Source organism: Ranitomeya imitator, chromosome 4 (assembly GCF_032444005.1).
Source record: "Ranitomeya imitator isolate aRanImi1 chromosome 4, aRanImi1.pri, whole genome shotgun sequence".
Lineage (NCBI taxonomy): Eukaryota > Metazoa > Chordata > Amphibia > Anura > Dendrobatidae > Ranitomeya > Ranitomeya imitator.
In genome coordinates, this window is record NC_091285.1 from 651,316,643 (window position 1) to 651,336,218 (window position 19,576).

Below are 19,576 nucleotides of genomic sequence, written 5' to 3' on the forward strand. Positions count from 1 at the left end.
TTTTCCTCCATGATTGCACTCTGTCCTTTTCTTCATTAGCTTTTTTCCATTGGATCTGGGCACTTTCCTCCTCTTCTTTGAGAATGATTTGTGCGCTGATAAATCCGATCCTAGTGATATGTTCTATGGCAGGACTCAGCTGCTGCAGCACTGCAGGGGTTAATGGCTCCAGCCTGTGGGTAGGGTCCTGTACAGGGAGCTGGCCAATGAGAGGCAGGATGCAGGGTGGTCCCTCCCCTCTGGGGGGCTCATTCATGCTCTGGGCTGATGCTGCCTCAGTGCATAGTGTACAGGGCAGAGGATCCAGGGTCACCCTGCTGCTGCTGCTGCTGCTGCTGGGGTGCTGGGCAGGTGACAAGGGGGCTGGCTAGGGGCTGCATGTGGAGGACACTGGCGCCTGCCCACAACTTCTCTGCTGCCAGCTCTCAATGTTTGGGGTCCAGGACACTTTAGGAAGAGGAGGATCTGCCCTGAGAGACAAAGCCCTGACAGCTGGCATTGGCATGGATCCTGTCAGGTCCTGGGTGAGGAATGTTGGAGTTGTGGATGCCAAGGTGGCGGCTCAAAGGTAAGAAATGCAGGGGGCACCGGGCACAGAAACTTTCACACTGACTGCATGCTCTACCGTCCACCATCTCCGAGACAACTACTGGTTCTCCAGGAGAGGAGGAACTACAAGTCCCAGGATAGCAGTGTTGGAGCTTGTAGTGGGACATCGATAGGTATCAATGGTGGACACAGTCTGGCAGGAGACAGGCTAGTATTGCATTATAGATGTGCTCGAGCTGGAGAACTACAAGGTGCAGCGGATAATGTGGTATAACAGCAGCTGTGCGGCAACTGGTAGGACGCAGAGACTTAGGGGACTACAAGTCCCAGCAAAACACTGCTGTAACCCTACGAGTCCCAGTAATACCATGTCATAACACTGCAAGTCCCAGCAAGACCATGTCATAACACTACAAGTCCCAGCAAGACCATGTCATAACACTACAAGTCTCAGCAAGACCGTGTCATAACACTGCAAGTCCCAGCAAGACCATGTCATAACACTGCAAGTCCCAGCAAGAACACTTTACAAAACTACAAGCCCCAGCAAGACCATGTCATAACACTACAAGTCTCAGCAAGACCATGTCATAACACTATAAGTCCCAGCAAGACCATGTCATAGGACTACAAGTCTCAGCAAGAACACTTTACAATACTACAAGTCCCAGCAAGACCATGTCATAACACTGCAAGTCCCAGCAAGACCATGTCATAACACTACAAGTCCCAGCAAGACCATGTCATAGCACTACAAGTCTCAGCAAGAACACTTTACAATACTACAAGTCCCAGCAAGACCATGTCATAACACTGCAAGTCCCAGCAAGACCATGTCATAACACTACAAGTCCCAGCAAGACCATGTCATAGCACTACAAGTCTCAGCAAGAACACTTTACAATACTACAAGTCCCAGCAAGACCATGTCATAACACTGCAAGTCTCAGCAAGAACACTTTACAAAACTACAAGCCCCAGCAAGAACATGTCAAAAAACTGCAAGTCCCAGCAAGAACACTTTACAAAACTACAAGTCCTAGCAAGACCATGTCATAACACTACAAGTCTCAGCAAGACCGTGTCATAGCACCACAAGTCCCAGCAAGACCGTGTCATAGCACCACAAGTCCCAGCAAGAGCACTTTACAAAACTACAGGTCCCAGCAAGACCATGTCATAACACTGCAAGTCCCAGCAAGACCATGTCATACCACTGCAAGTCCCAGCAAGACCGTGTCATAACACTACAAGTCTCAGCAAGACCGTGTCATAGCACCACAAGTCCCAGCAAGAGCACTTTACAAAACTACAGGTCCCAGCAAGACCATGTCATACCACTGCAAGTCCCAGCAAGACCGTGTCATAACACTACAAGTCTCAGCAAGACCGTGTCATAGCACCACAAGTCCCAGCAAGAGCACTTTACAAAACTACAGGTCCCAGCAAGACCATGTCATAACACTGCAAGTCCCAGCAAGACCATGTCATAACACTACAAGTCCCAGCAAGACCATATCATAACATTACAAGTCCATGGAATAACACTACAAGTCGGGTTAGAAGGGCCATCAGACCCTACAAGAAGTTCTGGGACTACAACTCCCATTCGGTCAGTGAGTATCAGTAATATGTCTGCTGGGGAGCGATGGAGGCGGATGGAAAGACAAAGATGGGGCCGGAGAAGATGAGGAGCCGGCACTAATGATGGAGGCAGCTGGGGAGCGGAGGGCACAGAGGAGATGGCGAGAAGTCCTGGCCGGAGTCAGAGTCACCCAGAGATGTGACCCGGAGACACCCGAAACTGCTCACAGCACCGGGCGATCAGCGGCCGGGAGCAGACAGTAATGGCGCCGACATCTGCAGGAGCCGAGGAACTTCTGTAAGAACTTCACTTCTCTGCAGGTTCAGAGCTGAATAATAATAATAATCCATCAGTGACAGCAGATATCCTCCATCTAATATCTACAAAGTGTCCATCTATTCTATCATCTATCTATTATCTATATTTATTATCTATCTACTATCTATTATACAGTATATCTATTTTCTATCTATTATCTATCTATTTTCTATCTATTATGTATCTATTATCTATCTATTATATACATCTATTATCTATATATCATCTACTTATTCTCCCTTTATCAATCATCTATTATCCATCTATCTATTATCTATCTACTATCTATCTATTATCTATCTATCATCTATCTATTATCTATTATTTATCTATTATCTATCTGTTAAATATCTATTATCTATTATCTATTATCTATCTATCTATCTATCATCTATCTACTATCTATCTATTATCTATCTATCATCTATCTACTATCTATCTATCTATCTATCATCTATCTACTATCTATCTATTATCTATCTATCATCTATCTATCTGTTAAATATCTATCTCATGTACATAACATAAACACAGATTTAGCAGATCGGACACAACTCATGGTGAATATCAGACTGTTTTAGCTGTGATTTTACATAGGACTGCAGGAAGATCAGTGATATTTGCGGTAATATTGAATATCTGTAATATTTCCCCCTATCTATTTATGGACATCCATTAATAATTAGTAATAAATGACATATTATGTACAGTCCTGTGCTCGGTATTTAGGGTTATTGTACTGTAAGTCATTGTCATAAAACTTTATATATATTACACAACAACACATCATCGTCATATAGAGAATTATTATAGATTTCGGCCATTGCACTATATATTGTAACTTATTACACAAGTCCGCAGTCTATGAAACCATTATAATAGGGGATTATACCGACAATCACAGGACTGCTCCTACCGCACTGTGTGAACGTAGCAGCAACTTTCTGTTGGCATCTTCTTAATAATTTCACGAGCATACAACAGTGAGTGTGTATATATATATATATATATATATATATATATATATATATATATATATATATATATATATATATATCAGGATATCACTGGTGTATTATATTAAATCTGATGTGATGATATAAGGAAACATAACTTTGATATTATACATCGGGTTATGGTAGTTCTATTATATACCAATGTTCTGGAATAGAGAATTATATTAATTTAATGTGTTGTTACATTGCTATTATATAAGGTTACTGCAGTAGTATTATGAATCGGTATATTACATTATTATTATATATCTGGATTCCGCATTTATATGTAGCATTGTATTACAAATAGTGGTTACTGTGACGGTAATATTGTATGTAAGCTTTATATCAGAGGATGTCACCGCGTTATTACAGGGCTGTACATTATAATCAAGTGTCAGTGGAGGGAACCTCGGGTGTGTGTGATACTATTCTTATTACACATGTATATTATATTCATCAGTATAGCCTGGGATATATATATATATATATATACAGTGTGGGACTGGAATACATCTAGAGATCTGTACACTGCTGCTCCCGAGTCCCGGGCTCTGCCCGCACCGGAGCCCGGACCTGGAGGATTCAGAGGGGGAACCGGAGGGGTCATAGAGTCCAGAGAATCCCGCAGATACCGATGAAAAAGGGGAATCATTCAGGCAATTACCGGGAGGATTTATAGAAAGTGATCAAGAATGATGTATCTGCCTCATATCTATCTATTATCTATCTATTATCTATCATCTATTATCTATCCATCTATTATCTATCTATCTATCTATTATCTATTATCTATCATCTATTATCTATCCATCTATTATCTATCTATCTATCTATCTATCTATCTATCTATCTATTATCTATCTATCTATATTCTATCTATTATCTATCTATCTATCTATCTATCATCTATCTATCTATCTATCTATCATCTATCTATTATCCATCTATCTATCTATTATCTATTATCTATCTATCTATTATCTATCTATCTATCATCTATCTATCTATCTATTATCTATATCTACTACCAGTTCCCTACTTTACACCTACAGATAACTCCTCCAGTAAATGTCTTGTTGAGATATTTCTTGGCGATGAGTTGGAGGGATCTGTATGTGTATATACATACATGTAGCTATTGGAGGCATATCTGATATATATATTTTTATAAACTCCATAATCCAAGTGGCTCCCCTACACCGAGTGCTGCTCCGCTCCCGGGATCTCGCTCTCTCCCCGCCGCCGCCGGCTGCTCCGCTCTCCTCCTCCTTGTACTTTGTCGCCGGCAGAGAAGTCGCTCATAGATTTACCATCAAAAGTTCAGTTGTAGGAGACCGAGCCGGTCAGGGATATGATCAGAAGACCCCGCTACTGCCCTGTACCCCAGTGCTACATACCACTGACCACCGCCACACTGTGGGGGCGCTGTGTGCTGGAGCGGAGCCGAGGAAGTCAGCACCTGTACATGCAACAAGCAAGTGTGCACATAGCTATGTGATCTATCTACCTATCTATTATCTATCTATCTATCTATCTATCTATCTATCTATCTATCTATCTATCTATCTATCTATAATCTATCTATCAATCGATCATCTATTATCTATCCATCCGCCTATCTATATATATTATCTATTATCTATCTATCTATCTATCTATCTATCTATCTATCTATCTATCTATCTATTATCTATCTATCTATTATCTATCTATCATCTATCTATCTATCTATCATCTATTATCTTTCTATGATCTATCTATTATCTACCTATCTATTATCTATCTATCTATCTATCTATCTATCTATCTATCTATCATCTATCTATCTATCTATCTATCTATCTATCTATCTATCTATCTATCATCTATCTGTCTATCTATCTATCATCTATCTATCTATCTATCTATTATCTATCTATCTATCTATCTATCTATCTATCTATCTATCTCTATTATCTATCTCTATTATCTATCTATTATCTATCTCTATCTATCTATCTATCTATTTATCTATCTATCTATCTATCTATCTATCTATCTATCTATCTATCTATCTGTCTATCTCTATTATCTATCTATCTATCTATCTATCTATCTATCTATCTATCATCTATCTAGTATCTATCTATTATCTATCATCTATCTATCTATCTATCTATCTATCTATCTATCTATCTATCTATCTATCTATCTATCTATTATCTATCTATCTATCTATCTATCTATCTATTATCTATCTATCTATCTATCTATCTATCTATCTATCTATTATCTATCTATCTATCTATCTATTATATATCTATCTATCTGTCTATCATCTATCTATCTATCTATCTATCTATCTATCTATCTATCTATCAATCTATCATCTATCCATCCGTCTATCTATATATATTATCTATCTATCTATTATCTACCTATTATCTATTTATCTATCTATCTATCTATTATCTATTATCTATCTATTATCTATCTATCAATATATTATCTATCTATCTATCTATCATCTATCTATCTATCAATCATCTATTATCTTTCTATGATCTATCTATTATCTACCTATCTATTATCTATCTATCTATCTATCTATCTATCTATCTATCTATCTATCTATCTATCTATCTATCTATCATCTATCTATCTATCTATCTATCTATCATCTATCTGTCTATCTATCATCTATCTATCTATCTATCTATCTATCTATCTATCTATCTATCATCTATCTGTCAATCTATCTATCTATCTATCTATCTATCTATCTATCTCTATTATCTATCTCTATTATCTATCTATTATCTATCTCTATCTTTCTATCTATCTATTTATCTATCTATCTATCTGTCTATCTCTATTATCTATCTATCTATCTATCTATCTATCTATCTATCTATCTATCTATCTATCTATCTATCTATCTATCTATCTATCTATCATCTATCTAGTATCTATCATCTATCTATCTATCTATCTATCTATCTATCTATCTATCTATCTATCTATCTATCTATTATCTATCTATCTATTATCTATCTATCTATCTATTATCTATCTATCTATCTATTATCTATCTATCTGTCTATCATCTATCTATCTATCTATCTATCTATCTATCTATCTATCTATCTATCAATCTATCATCTATCCATCCGTCTATCTATATATATATTATCTATTATCTATCTATCTATTATCTACCTATTATCTATTTATCTATCTATCTATCTATTATCTATTATCTATCTATCATCTATCTATCTATCTATCTATCTATCTATCTATCTATCTATCTATCTATCTATCTATCTATCTATCTATCTATCTATTATCTATCTATCTATCTTCTATTATATATCTATCTATTATCTATCTATCTATCTATCTATCTATCTATCTATCTATCTATCTATCTATCTATCTTCTATTATATATATCTATTATCTATCTATCTATCTATCTATCTATCTATCTATCTATCTATTATCTATCTATCTATCTATCTATCTATCTATCTATCTGTCTATCATCTATCTATCTATCTATCTATCTATCTATCTATCTGTCTGTCTATCTATCTATCTATCTGTCTGTCTATCTATCTATCTATCTATCTATCTATCAATCTATCATCTATCCATCCGTCTATCTATATATATATTATCTATTATCTATCTATCTATTATCTACCTATTATCTATTTATCTATCTATTATCTATCTATCTATCTATCTATCTATCTATCTTCTATTATATATCTATCTATCTATCTATCTATCTATCTATCTATCTATCTATCTATCTATCTATTATCTATCTATCTATCTATCTATCTATCTATCTATCTATCTATCTACTCACAAACGGAGTCCCGTGCAGAATGTGGTGCAATGTCTATAGTCAGACATTCTTCTATATGTTAAGATGTGACAAATGTATCATGCGCGATTGTTAGAACATTTAACCCTTTCCCTACTGGTACACTGCACACTCTTTTATCTATCAGTTTATTATCTATCTATCACACCCTGAGTGGAGAGCCTGTGTATTGTGACTGTCACATAGCCGGACCCCTGATTGTCAGGGATCCGGGTTCCGGCTATTAGTGAGCTGAATAAGGAGGGATCCAACTATCGCAATCACAATCTAATTATTGCCTGTAGTAATGTTCTTCTATCCGCACACTGGACTGTATATCGTGGCTGTTCTGCCGGATCTGCGCCCATAACATGTTGTATCCTTGCACTTTGCAGTGGGGTCGCAGTATCCCGGGCACATTTTGAGAAGCAGCCGCCTTCCAATTTACGGAAATCTAACTTTTTCCACTTCGTGCTGGCGCTCTATGACCGGCAGGGGCAGCCCATAGAGATCGAGCGCACCTCCTTCGTGGACTTTGTGGAAAATGATAAGGTGGGTTCATATGGCATAATGTGTTATATTAGTGTATTACATTACATGTATGGATAACGCGACGCTAGACTGATCCTCATATAAACATTACATATCAGTATGCTATATCATAAAGTGCTACCCTACAGTATATAAAGTGCTACCCTACAAAGTGCTACCCTACAGAATATAAAGTGCTACCCTACAGTATATAAAGTGCTACCCTACAGTATGTAAAGTGCTACCCTACAAAGTGCTACCCTACAGTATATAAAGTGCTACCCTACAGTATATAAAGTGCTACCCTACAGTATATAAAGTGCTACCCTACAGTATATAAAGTGCTACCCTACAGTATATAAAGTGCTACCCCACTCTATATAAGGTGCTACCCCACTCTATATAAGGTGCTACCCCACTCTATATAAGGGGCTACCCCACTCTATATAAGGGGCTACCCCACTCTATATAAGGGGCTACCCCACTCTATATAAGGGGCTACCCCACTCTATATAAGGTGCTACCCCACTCTTTATAAGGTGCTATCCCCACTATATATAGATGTATATATATATCAGCACAGTGGCGCAGTGCTTAGCACTGCAGCCTTGCAGCGCTGGAGTCCTGGGTTCAAACCTCACCATGGACAACATCTGCAAAGAATTTGTATGTTCTCTCCGTGTTTGCGTGGGTTTCCTCCCACATTCCAAAGACATACAGATAGGGAATATAGATTGTGAACCCCAACGGGGACAGCGATGATAATGTGTGCAAAACTGTAAAGCGCTGCGGAATATGTTGGCGCTACATAAAAATATGGATTATTATTATATAAGTGCTATCCAACTCCATATAAGGTCCTACCTTACTCTATATAAGGGGCTATCTCCACTCTATATAAGGTGCTACTACACTCTATATAAGATGCTACCCTACTCTATATAAGGTGCGATCCTACAGTATATAAAGTGCTACCCTACTCTATATAAGGTGCTACCCCACTCTATATAAGGTGCTACCCTACTCTATATAAGGGGCTACCCCACTCTATATAAGGTGCTACCCTACTCTATATAAGGGGCTACCCCACTCTATATAAGGTGCTACCCTACTCTATATAAGGGGCTACCCTACTCTATATAAGGTGCTACCCCACTCTATATAAGGTGCTACCCTACTCTATATAAGGTGCTACCCCACTCTATATAAGGTGCTACCCTACTCTATATAAGGGGCTACCCCACTCTACATAAGGTGCTACCCTACTCTATATAAGGGGCTACCCTACTCTATATAAGGGGCTACCCCACTCTATATAAGGTGCTACCCTACTCTATATAAGGTGCTACCCTACTCTATATAAGGGGCTACCCCACTCTACATAAGGTGCTACCCTACTCTATATAAGGGGCTACCCTACTCTATATAAGGGGCTACCCTACTCTATATAAGGTGCTACCCTACTCTATATAAGGGGCTACCCTACTCTATATAAGGGGCTACCCTACTCTATATAAGGTGCTACCCTACTCTACATAAGGTGCTACCCTACTCTATATAAGGGGCTACCCCACTCTACATAAGGTGCTACCCTACTCTATATAAGGGGCTACCCTACTCTATATAAGGGGCTACCCTACTCTATATAAGGGGCTACCCTACTCCATATAAGGTGCTACCCTACTCCATATAAGGTGCTACCTTGCTGCACAGTGTGGGCTGTCTGTACAACAGTCAGTACTCTGCTATTCCTTATAGATAGGACTGTAGAGAGTTATACTGTATGTGGTAGAGGTAATATACAGTCATGTGTCATGTGTTATCTTGATAAGATCTGTTGCGAGCTCTGTATGATATACAGTGGGGCAAAAAAGTATTTAGTCAGTCAGCAATAGTGCAAGTTCCACCACTTAAAAAAATGAGAGGCGTCTGTAATTTACATCATAGGTAGACCTCAACTATGGGAGACAAACTGAGAAAAAAAAAATCCAGAAAATCACATTGTCTGTTTTTTTATCATTTTTTTGCATATTATGGTGGAAAATAAGTATTTGGTCAGAAACAAACAATCAAGATTTCTGGCTCTCACAGACCTGTAACTCCTTCTTTAAGAGTCTCCTCTTTCCTCCACTCATTACCTGTAGTAATGGCACCTGTTTAAACTTGTTATCAGTATAAAAAGACACCTGTGCACACCCTCAAACAGTCTGACTCCAAACTCCACTATGGTGAAGACCAAAGAGCTGTCAAAGGACACCAGAAACAAAATTGTAGCCCTGCACCAGGCTGGGAAGACTGAATCTGCAATAGCCAACCAGCTTGGAGTGAAGAAATCAACAGTGGGAGCAATAATTAGAAAATGGAAGACATACAAGACCACTGATAATATCCCTCGATCTGAGGCTCCACGCAAAATCCCACCCCGTGGGGTCAGAATGATCACAAGAACGGTGAGCAAAAATCCTAGAACCACGCGGGGGACCTAGTGAATGAACTGCAGAGAGCTGGGACCAATGTAACAAGGCCTACCATAAGTAACACACTACGCCACCATGGACTCAGATCCTGCAGTGCCAGACGTGTCCCACTGCTTAAGCTAGTACATGTCCGGGCCCGTCTGAAGTTTGCTAGAGAGCATTTGGATGATCCAGAGGAGTTTTGGGAGAATGTCCTATGGTCTGATGAAACCAAACTGGAACTGTTTGGTAGAAACACAACTTGTCGTGTTTGGAGGAAAAAGAATACTGAGTTGCATCCATCAAACACCATACCTACTGTAAAGCATGGTGGTGGAAACATCATGCTTTGGGGCTGTTTCTCTGCAAAGGGGCCAGGACGACTGATCCGGGTACATGAAAGAATGAATGGGGCCATGTATCGTGAGATTTTGAGTGCAAACCTCTTTCCATCAGCAAGGGCATTGAAGATGAAACGTGGCTGGGTCTTTCAACATGACAATGATCCAAAGCACACCGCCAAGGCAACGAAGGAGTGGCTTCGTAAGAAGCATTTCAAGGTCCTGGAGTGGCCTAGCCAGTCTCCAGATCTCAACCCTATAGAAAACCTTTGGAGGGAGTTGAAAGTCCGTGTTGCCAAGCGAAACGCCAAATACATCACTGCTCTAGAGGAGATCTGCATGGAGGAATGGGCCAACATACCAACAACAGTATGTGGCAACCTTGTGAAGACTTACAGAAAACGTTTGACCTCTGTCATTGCCAACAAAGGATATATTACAAAGTATTGAGATGAAATTTTGTTTCTGACCAAATACTTATTTTCCACCATAATATGCAAATAAATTGTTAAAAAAACAGACAATGTGATTTTCTGGATTTTTTTTTCTCAGTTTGTCTCCCATAGTTGAGGTCTACCTATGATGTAAATTACAGACGCCTCTCATCTTTTTAAGTGGTGGAACTTGCACTATTGCTGACTGACTAAATACTTTTTTGCCCCACTGTATATATTTATATATTGCCTAATAATGCCATATGTGCTTTAATGGAAATGTAAGAGACAATAAAGAGGTGTATATAATAGAGAGAAGGCTAAAAGTCTGTACGGACCTACATGTGGTATACAGAGAGTTGGGTGGTCTATAGAGAGCTGTACATGGTATGTAGACAGTGGGATCATCTATGGATCTATAGAGAGCTTTATGTGGTATATAGAGAGTAGGATGGTACATGAGTCTATAGAGAGCTGTATGTGGTATATAGAGAGTAGGATGGTATGTGAGTCTATAGAGAGCTGTATGTGATATATAGAGAGTAAGATGGTATGTGAGTCTAGAGAGCTGTATGTGGTATATAGAGAGTGGGATGGCACATGAATCTATAGAGAGCTGTATGTGGTACATAGAGAGTCGGATGGTATGTGAGTCTATAGAGAGCTGTATGTGGTATATAGAGAGTAGGATGGTGTGTGAGTCTAGAGAGCTGTATGTGGTATATAGAGAGTTGGATGGTATGTGAGTCTATAGAGAGCTGTATGTGGTACATAGAGAGTAGGATGGTATGTGAGTCTATAGAGAGCTGTATGTGGTATATAGAGAGTCGGATGGTATGTGAGTCTATAGAGAGCTGTATGTGGTACATAGAGAGTAGGATGGTATGTGAGTCTATAGAGAGCTGTATGTGGTATATAGAGAGTAGGATGGTGTGTGAGTCTATAGAGAGCTGTATGTGGTATATAGAGAGTCGGATGGTATGTGAGTCTATAGAGAGCTGTATGTGGTATATAGAGAGTCGGATGGTATGTGAGTCTATAGAGAGCTGTATGTGGTATATAGAGAGTCGGATGGTATGTGAGTCTATAGAGAGCTGTATGTGGTATATAGAGAGTCGGATGGTATGTGAGTCTATAGAGAGCTGTATGTGGTATATAGAGAGTCGGATGGTATGTGAGTCTATAGAGAGCTGTATGTGGTACATAGAGAGTAGAATGGTATGTGAGTCTATAGAGAGCTGTATGTGGTATATAGAGAGTAGGATGGTGTGTGAGTCTATAGAGAGCTGTATGTGGTATATAGAGAGTAGGATGGTATGTGAGTCTATAGAGAGCTGTATGTGGTATATAGAGAGTCGGATGGTATGTGAGTCTATAGAGAGCTGTATGTGGTACATAGAGAGTAGGATGGTATGTGAGTCTATAGAGAGCTGTATGTGGTATATAGAGAGTCGGATGGTATGTGAGTCTATAGAGCTGTATGTGGTATATAGAGAGTAGGATGGTATGTGAGTCTATAGAGAGCTGTATGTGGTATATAGAGAGTCGGATGGTATGTGAGTCTATAGAGAGCTGTATGTGGTACATAGAGAGTAGGATGGTATGTGAGTCTATAGAGAGCTGTATGTGGTATATAGAGAGTCGGATGGTATGTGAGTCTATAGAGCTGTATGTGGTATATAGAGAGTAGGATGGTGTGTGAGTCTATAGAGAGCTGTATGTGGTATATAGAGAGTCGGATGGTATGTGAGTCTATAGAGCTGTATGTGGTATATAGAGAGTAGGATGGTGTGTGAGTCTATAGAGAGCTGTATGTGGTATATAGAGAGTCGGATGGTATGTGAATCTATAGAGAGCTGTATGTGGTATATAGAGAGTCGGATGGTATGTGAGTCTATAGAGAGCTGTATGTGGTACATAGAGAGTAGGATGGTATGTGAGTCTATAGAGAGCTGTATGTGGTATATAGAGAGTAGGATGGTATGTGAGTCTATAGAGCTGTATGTGGTATATAGAGAGTAGGATGGTGTGTGAGTCTATAGAGAGCTGTATGTGGTATATAGAGAGTCGGATGGTATGTGAGTCTATAGAGCTGTATGTGGTATATAGAGAGTAGGATGGTGTGTGAGTCTATAGAGAGCTGTATGTGGTATATAGAGAGTCGGATGCTATGTGAGTCTATAGAGAGCTGTATGTGGTATATAGAGAGTCGGATGGTATGTGAGTCTATAGAGAGCTGTATGTGGTATATAGAGAGTAGGATGGTATGTGAGTCTATAGAGCTGTATGTGGTATATAGAGAGTAGGATGGTATGTGAGTCTATAGAGAGCTGTATGTGGTATATAGAGAGTCGGATGGTATGTGAGTCTATAGAGCTGTATGTGGTATATAGAGAGTCGGATGGTATGTGAGTCTATAGAGAGCTGTATGTGGTACATAGAGAGTAGGATGGTATGTGAGTCTATAGAGAGCTGTATGTGGTACATAGAGAGTAGGATGGTATGTGAATCTATAGAGAGCTGTATGTGGTATATAGAGAGTAGGATGGTATGTGAGTCTATAGAGCTGTATGTGGTATATAGAGAGTAGGATGGTATGTGAATCTATAGAGAGCTGTATGTGGTATATAGAGAGTAGGATGGTATGTGAGTCTATAGAGCTGTATGTGGTATATAGAGAGTAGGATGGTGTGTGAGTCTATAGAGAGCTGTATGTGGTATATAGAGAGTCGGATGGTATGTGAGTCTATAGAGCTGTATGTGGTATATAGAGAGTAGGATGGTGTGTGAGTCTATAGAGAGCTGTATGTGGTATATAGAGAGTCGGATGGTATGTGAGTCTATAGAGAGCTGTATGTGGTACATAGAGAGTAGGATGGTATGTGAGTCTATATAGAGCTGTATGTGGTATATAGAGAGTAGGATGGTGTGTGAGTCTATAGAGAGCTGTATGTGGTATATAGAGAGTCGGATGGTATGTGAGTCTATAGAGAGCTGTATGTGGTACATAGAGAGTAGGATGGTGTGTGAGTCTATAGAGAGCTGTATGTGGTATATAGAGAGTCGGATGGTATGTGAGTCTATAGAGAGCTGTATGTGGTACATAGAGAGTAGGATGGTATGTGAGTCTATATAGAGCTGTATGTGGTATATAGAGAGTAGGATGGTGTGTGAGTCTATAGAGAGCTGTATGTGGTATATAGAGAGTCGGATGGTATGTGAGTCTATAGAGAGCTGTATGTGGTACATAGAGAGTAGGATGGTATGTGAGTCTATATAGAGCTGTATGTGGTATATAGAGAGTAGGATGGTGTGTGAGTCTATAGAGAGCTGTATGTGGTATATAGAGAGTCGGATGGTATGTGAGTCTATATAGAGCTGTATGTGGTATATAGAGAGTAGGATGGTGTGTGAGTCTATAGAGAGCTGTATGTGGTATATAGAGAGTCGGATGGTATGTGAGTCTATATAGAGCTGTATGTGGTATATAGAGAGTAGGATGGTATGTGAGTCTATAGAGCTGTATGTGGTATATAGAGAGTAGGATGGTGTGTGAGTCTATAGAGAGCTGTATGTGGTATATAGAGAGTCGGATGGTATGTGAGTCTATATAGAGCTGTATGTGGTATATAGAGAGTAGGATGGTGTGTGAGTCTATAGAGCTGTATGTGGTATATAGAGAGTCGGATGGTATGTGAGTCTATAGAGAGCTGTATGTGGTATATAGAGAGTAGGATGGTATGTGAGTCTATAGAGCTGTATGTGGTATATAGAGAGTAGGATGGTGTGTGAGTCTATAGAGCTGTATGTGGTATATAGAGAGTCGGATGGTATGTGAGTCTATATAGAGCTGTATGTGGTACATAGAGAGTAGTACTATCTCAAAGCACCAGTAACCGTCTGGCTAAAAATCTTTGACTCCATCATTGCCCCAATCCTTCTGTACGGTAGTGAGGTCTGGGGCCCAGTCTCATACCCAAACTGGTCAAAGTGGGGCGCTGGGCCGACAGAAATATTCCACCTAGAGTTCTGCAAGCATCTTCTCCAAGTCCATCGGAGCACATCAAATTGCGCCTGCCGAGCAGAGCTGGGCAGATTCCCACTACACATCGCAATAAAGAAGAAGGCGCTGTCATTCAAGGCTCATCTACAAAGTAGCAGTCCCAGCTCCTACCATCACAAAGCCTTCCTACACCAGGAAGCCTCAGGAAGCCTCCTAAGAAAAAGTGCCCAAAGCCAGTCTGACCAAGCCATCAACCTCCATGGCCTGACAAAAGGTGAAATCCAGAAGATGGTACACAAAGTCAAAGAGGAATATCTCAGCATCTGGAGGAACGACATAAACAAATCCCAGAAACTGACAATATACCGGAATCTACAGAGGGAGTACAAACTGGCCCCATATCTAGAGAAACTAGAAAACCCCAAAGGGCGACAGATCCTGAGCCAGTACAGACTGAGCGCCCACAGCCTACTCATCGAATCCGGGCGGCACCGACAGAACTACAAGCCTCGAGAGAGCAGACTCTGCCAGCAGTGCCCCCAGGAGGCCGTGGAGGATGAGGCCCACTTCCTGCTGAGGTGCCCCAAATACTCCGCAGTGAGGGACGCTCACTTCAAGAGACTGATCTCCTCCCAGACTTCACCTCCAAGGAGGAGGAAGAGAAACTGCCGATAATACTGGGGGAAGAGAAAGTGCAGCGGCCGTAGCAGCGGAATATGTCAGTGCCTGCCACAGACTAAGAGGAGCCTGATATGTCATGGACTCCCGTACCCCAACACTGGACAAATCCCTATCCCCCGACTAAAGAGCCCGATATGTCATGGACTCCTATACCCCACCCTGGAAACGTCCCCATCCCCCGACTAAAGAGCCTGATATGTCATGGACTCCTATACCCCACCCTGGAAACATCCCCTATCCTCTAAAAGGAGTCTGATATATCCTGGACCTCTATATGCCCCCCCCTCCCCCACCTCCGTGTTTTTACCATATGCTTTGGCAATGCTAACGTGTACTTAGTCCTGCCAATAAAGCTCATTTGAATTTGAATTTGGATGGCACATGAATCTATAGAGAGCTGTATGTGGTATATAGAGAGTAGGATAGTACATGAGTCTATACAGAGCTGTAACATAGTAACATAGTAACATAGTAACATAGTTAGTAAGGCCGAAAAAAGACATTTGTCCATCCAGTTCAGCCTATATTCCATCATAATAAATCCCCAGATCTACGTCCTTCTACAGAACCTAATAATTGTATGATACAATATTGTTCTGCTCCAGGAAGACATCCAGGCCTCTCTTGAACCCCTCGACTGAGTTCGCCATCACCACCTCCTCAGACAAGCAATTCCAGATTCTCACTGCCCTAACAGTAAAGAATCCTCTTCTATGTTGGTGGAAAAACCTTCTCTCCTCCAGACACAAAGAATGCCCCCTTGTGCCCGTCACCTTCCTTGGTATAAACAGATCCTCAGCGAGATATTTGTATTGTCCCCTTATATACTTATACATGGTTATTAGATCGCCCCTCAGTCGTCTTTTTTCTAGACTAAATAATCCTAATTTCACTAATCTATCTGGGTATTGTAGTTCTCCCATCCCCTTTATTAATTTTGTTGCCCTCCTTTGTACTCTCTCTAGTTCCATTATATCCTTCCTGAGCACCGGTGCCCAAAACTGGACACAGTACTCCATGTGCGGTCTAACTAGGGATTTGTACAGAGGCAGTATAATGCTCTCATCATGTGTATCCAGACCTCTTTTAATGCACCCCATGATCCTGTTTGCCTTGGCAGCTGCTGCCTGGCACTGGCTGCTCCAGGTAAGTTTATCATTAACTAGGATCCCCAAGTCCTTCTCCCTGTCAGATTTACCCAGTGGTTTCCCATTCAGTGTGTAATGGTGATATTGATTCCTTCTTCCCATACAGTACAGTATGTTGTATATAGAGAGTAGGATGGTACATGAGTCTATAGAGAGCTGTATGTGGCATATAGAGTAGGATGGCACATGAAACTATAGAGAGCTGTGTGTGGTATATAGAGAGTAGGATGGTATGTGAGTCTATAGAGAGCTGTATGTGATATGTAGAGAGTGGGATGGTACATGAGTCTATAGAGAGCTGTATGTGATATGTAGAGAGTGGGATGGTACATGAGTCTATAGAGAGCTGTATGTGATATGTAGAGAGTAGGATGGTAAATGAGGCTATAGAGAGCTGTACGTGGTATATAGAGAGTAGGATGGTATGTGAGTCTATAGAGAGCTGTATGTAATATGTAGAGAGTAAGATGGTACATGAGGCTATAGAGAGCTGTACGTGGTATATAGAGAGTAAGATGGTATGTGAGTCTATAGAGAGCTGTATGTAATATGTAGAGAGTAGGATGGTCTTAGAGTAAATACAAAGCTATATGTGGTATATAGAGAGTGGTCTAAGATTATATAGAAGACAGGAGACAGTCGGAGAGCTTCTACAGAGCCATATGTGATATAAAGAGAATGGTCAGATATTGCGCAGAGAAATGTATATAATATAAAGAGAAGGGAGGTCGGTATGTTTTTAAAGAACTGTGCCTGATATAGAGAGTGGGCTAGGGTTTGAGTCTATAAAGTGAGTGGTATATAGAGAGTAGAATGGTATAAGAGTTTATAGAGAGCAGTATGTCGCATATAGAAAGTTGGACGGTCTGTGACTTCACATAGAAGTGTGTATAGTTTTCTAGGTATGATCTAGGAGTATATAAAAAGCTATATCTGGTATAAATAGTCTGACAGCCTAAGGCTATGTGCACACGTTGCGGATTAGGATTAGGAATTTCTGGTGCGGATTCTGCCTCTCCTGGCAGAAAACGCACCTGCGGATTTGTCGCGTTTATTGTGCGGTTCCGCAGCATTTTTTGTGAGTTTTTTCTGCGGTTTTCTTGCGGATTTTCTGCGCTTTTTACCCCTGCGGTTTTCTATAATGGAATGGGTACAAAAACGCTGCAGATTCACAAAAAAGAAGTGACATGCTACTTCTTTTAAACCGCAGCGTTTCCACAGCGGATTTTCCGCAAAGTGTGCACAGCATTTTTTTTCTCATTGATTTACATTGTACTGAAAATCAATTGCGGATCTGCAGCGTTTCTGCACCTCAAAAAATGCTGCGGATCCGCACAGAATCCGCAACGTGTGCACATAGCCTACAACTCTCTAGAGAGCCATATGTGGTATAGACATTATGGTGTAATAGTGTGTAGAGAGATGTAAAGATGTAAAGAAAACAATGGTCTATATGTATATACAGAGCTATGAAAGATATAGAGAGTGTATTCGGTATGTAGAGAGTAAGATGTTCTTTACGTCTATAGAGAGCTTTACAACTTATATAGAGAGTAGAATGGTCTGTGAGTTTATAAAGAGATGTAGGTGGTATATAGAGAATTGGATATGTGAGTCAATAGAGAGCTGTACATGGTGTATAGAGAGTAAGATGGTGTAAGAGTCGATAGAGAGCTATACATGGTAAATAGAGAGTAGGTTAGTGTAAGAGTCTATAGAGAGCTGTTCAACATACAGTGGGGAAAAAGTATTTAGTCAGCCACCAATTGTGCAAGCTCTCCCACTTACAAAGATGAGAGAGGCCTGTAATTGACATCATAGGTAGACCACAACCATGAGAGTCAAAATGAGAAAACAAATCCAGAAAATCACCTTGTCTGGTTTGGCAAGATTTATTTTGCAAATTATGTTGGAAAATAAGTATTTGGTCACCTAAAAACATGCAAGATTTCTGGCTCTCACAGACCTGTAACTTCTTTAAGAGGCTCCTCTGTCCTCCACTCATTACCTGTAGTAATGGCACCTGTTTGAACTTGTAATCAGTATAAAAGACCCCTGTCCACAACCTCAAACAGTCTGACTCCAAACTCCACTATGGTGAAGACCAAAGAGCTGTCGAAGGACACCAGAAACAAAATTGTAGCCCTGCACCAGGCTGGGAAGACTGAATCTGCAATAGGCAAGCAGCTTGGTGTGATGAAATCAACTGTGGGAGCAATAATAAGAAAATGGAAGATATACAAGACCACTGATAATCTCCCTCGATCTGGGGCTCCATGCAAGATCTCACCTCGAGGGGTCAAAACGATCACAAGAACGGTGAGCAAAAATCCCAGAATCACACAGGGGGACCTAGTGAATGGCGTACATAGAGCTGGGAACACCGTAACAAAGGTTACCATCAGTAAAACACTACGCCGCCAGGGACTCAGATCCTGCAGTGCCAGACGTGTCCCCTGCTTAAGCCAGTACACAGGGCCGGACTGGCCATCTGGCTGGTCGTGGTCCGTCTCGTCTGCTACGTTGTTAGCAGAATTATTGTTCTCAAGACACCCATACTGTTAAGAGCTGTGACGAAGCACAAAGTCACTGACTCCGTCACTTACCCCAGTAGGCCACGGGTATCATTGGAAATATTGGTTTTGTAGTAAATCTTGCTTTCCTCCATCCAGGGTAA

At 40.4% G+C, this 19,576-nt stretch overlaps 1 protein-coding gene across 2 annotated transcripts in view; it reads left to right on the forward strand.

Moving 5' to 3' along the window:
- The first annotated feature begins 277 nt into the window (after window positions 1-277).
- EBF2 (EBF transcription factor 2) overlaps window positions 278-19,576 on the forward strand; it is a 136,033-nt gene continuing 116,734 nt past the window's right edge. For both annotated transcript variants that reach the window (XM_069767019.1, XM_069767021.1), the window contains exons 1-2: window positions 278-568; window positions 7,701-7,857. In XM_069767019.1, coding sequence (XP_069623120.1) covers window positions 429-568; window positions 7,701-7,857 — 297 coding nt within the window. In that variant the 5' untranslated portion in view covers window positions 278-428. The remainder of the gene's footprint in view (window positions 569-7,700; window positions 7,858-19,576) is intronic.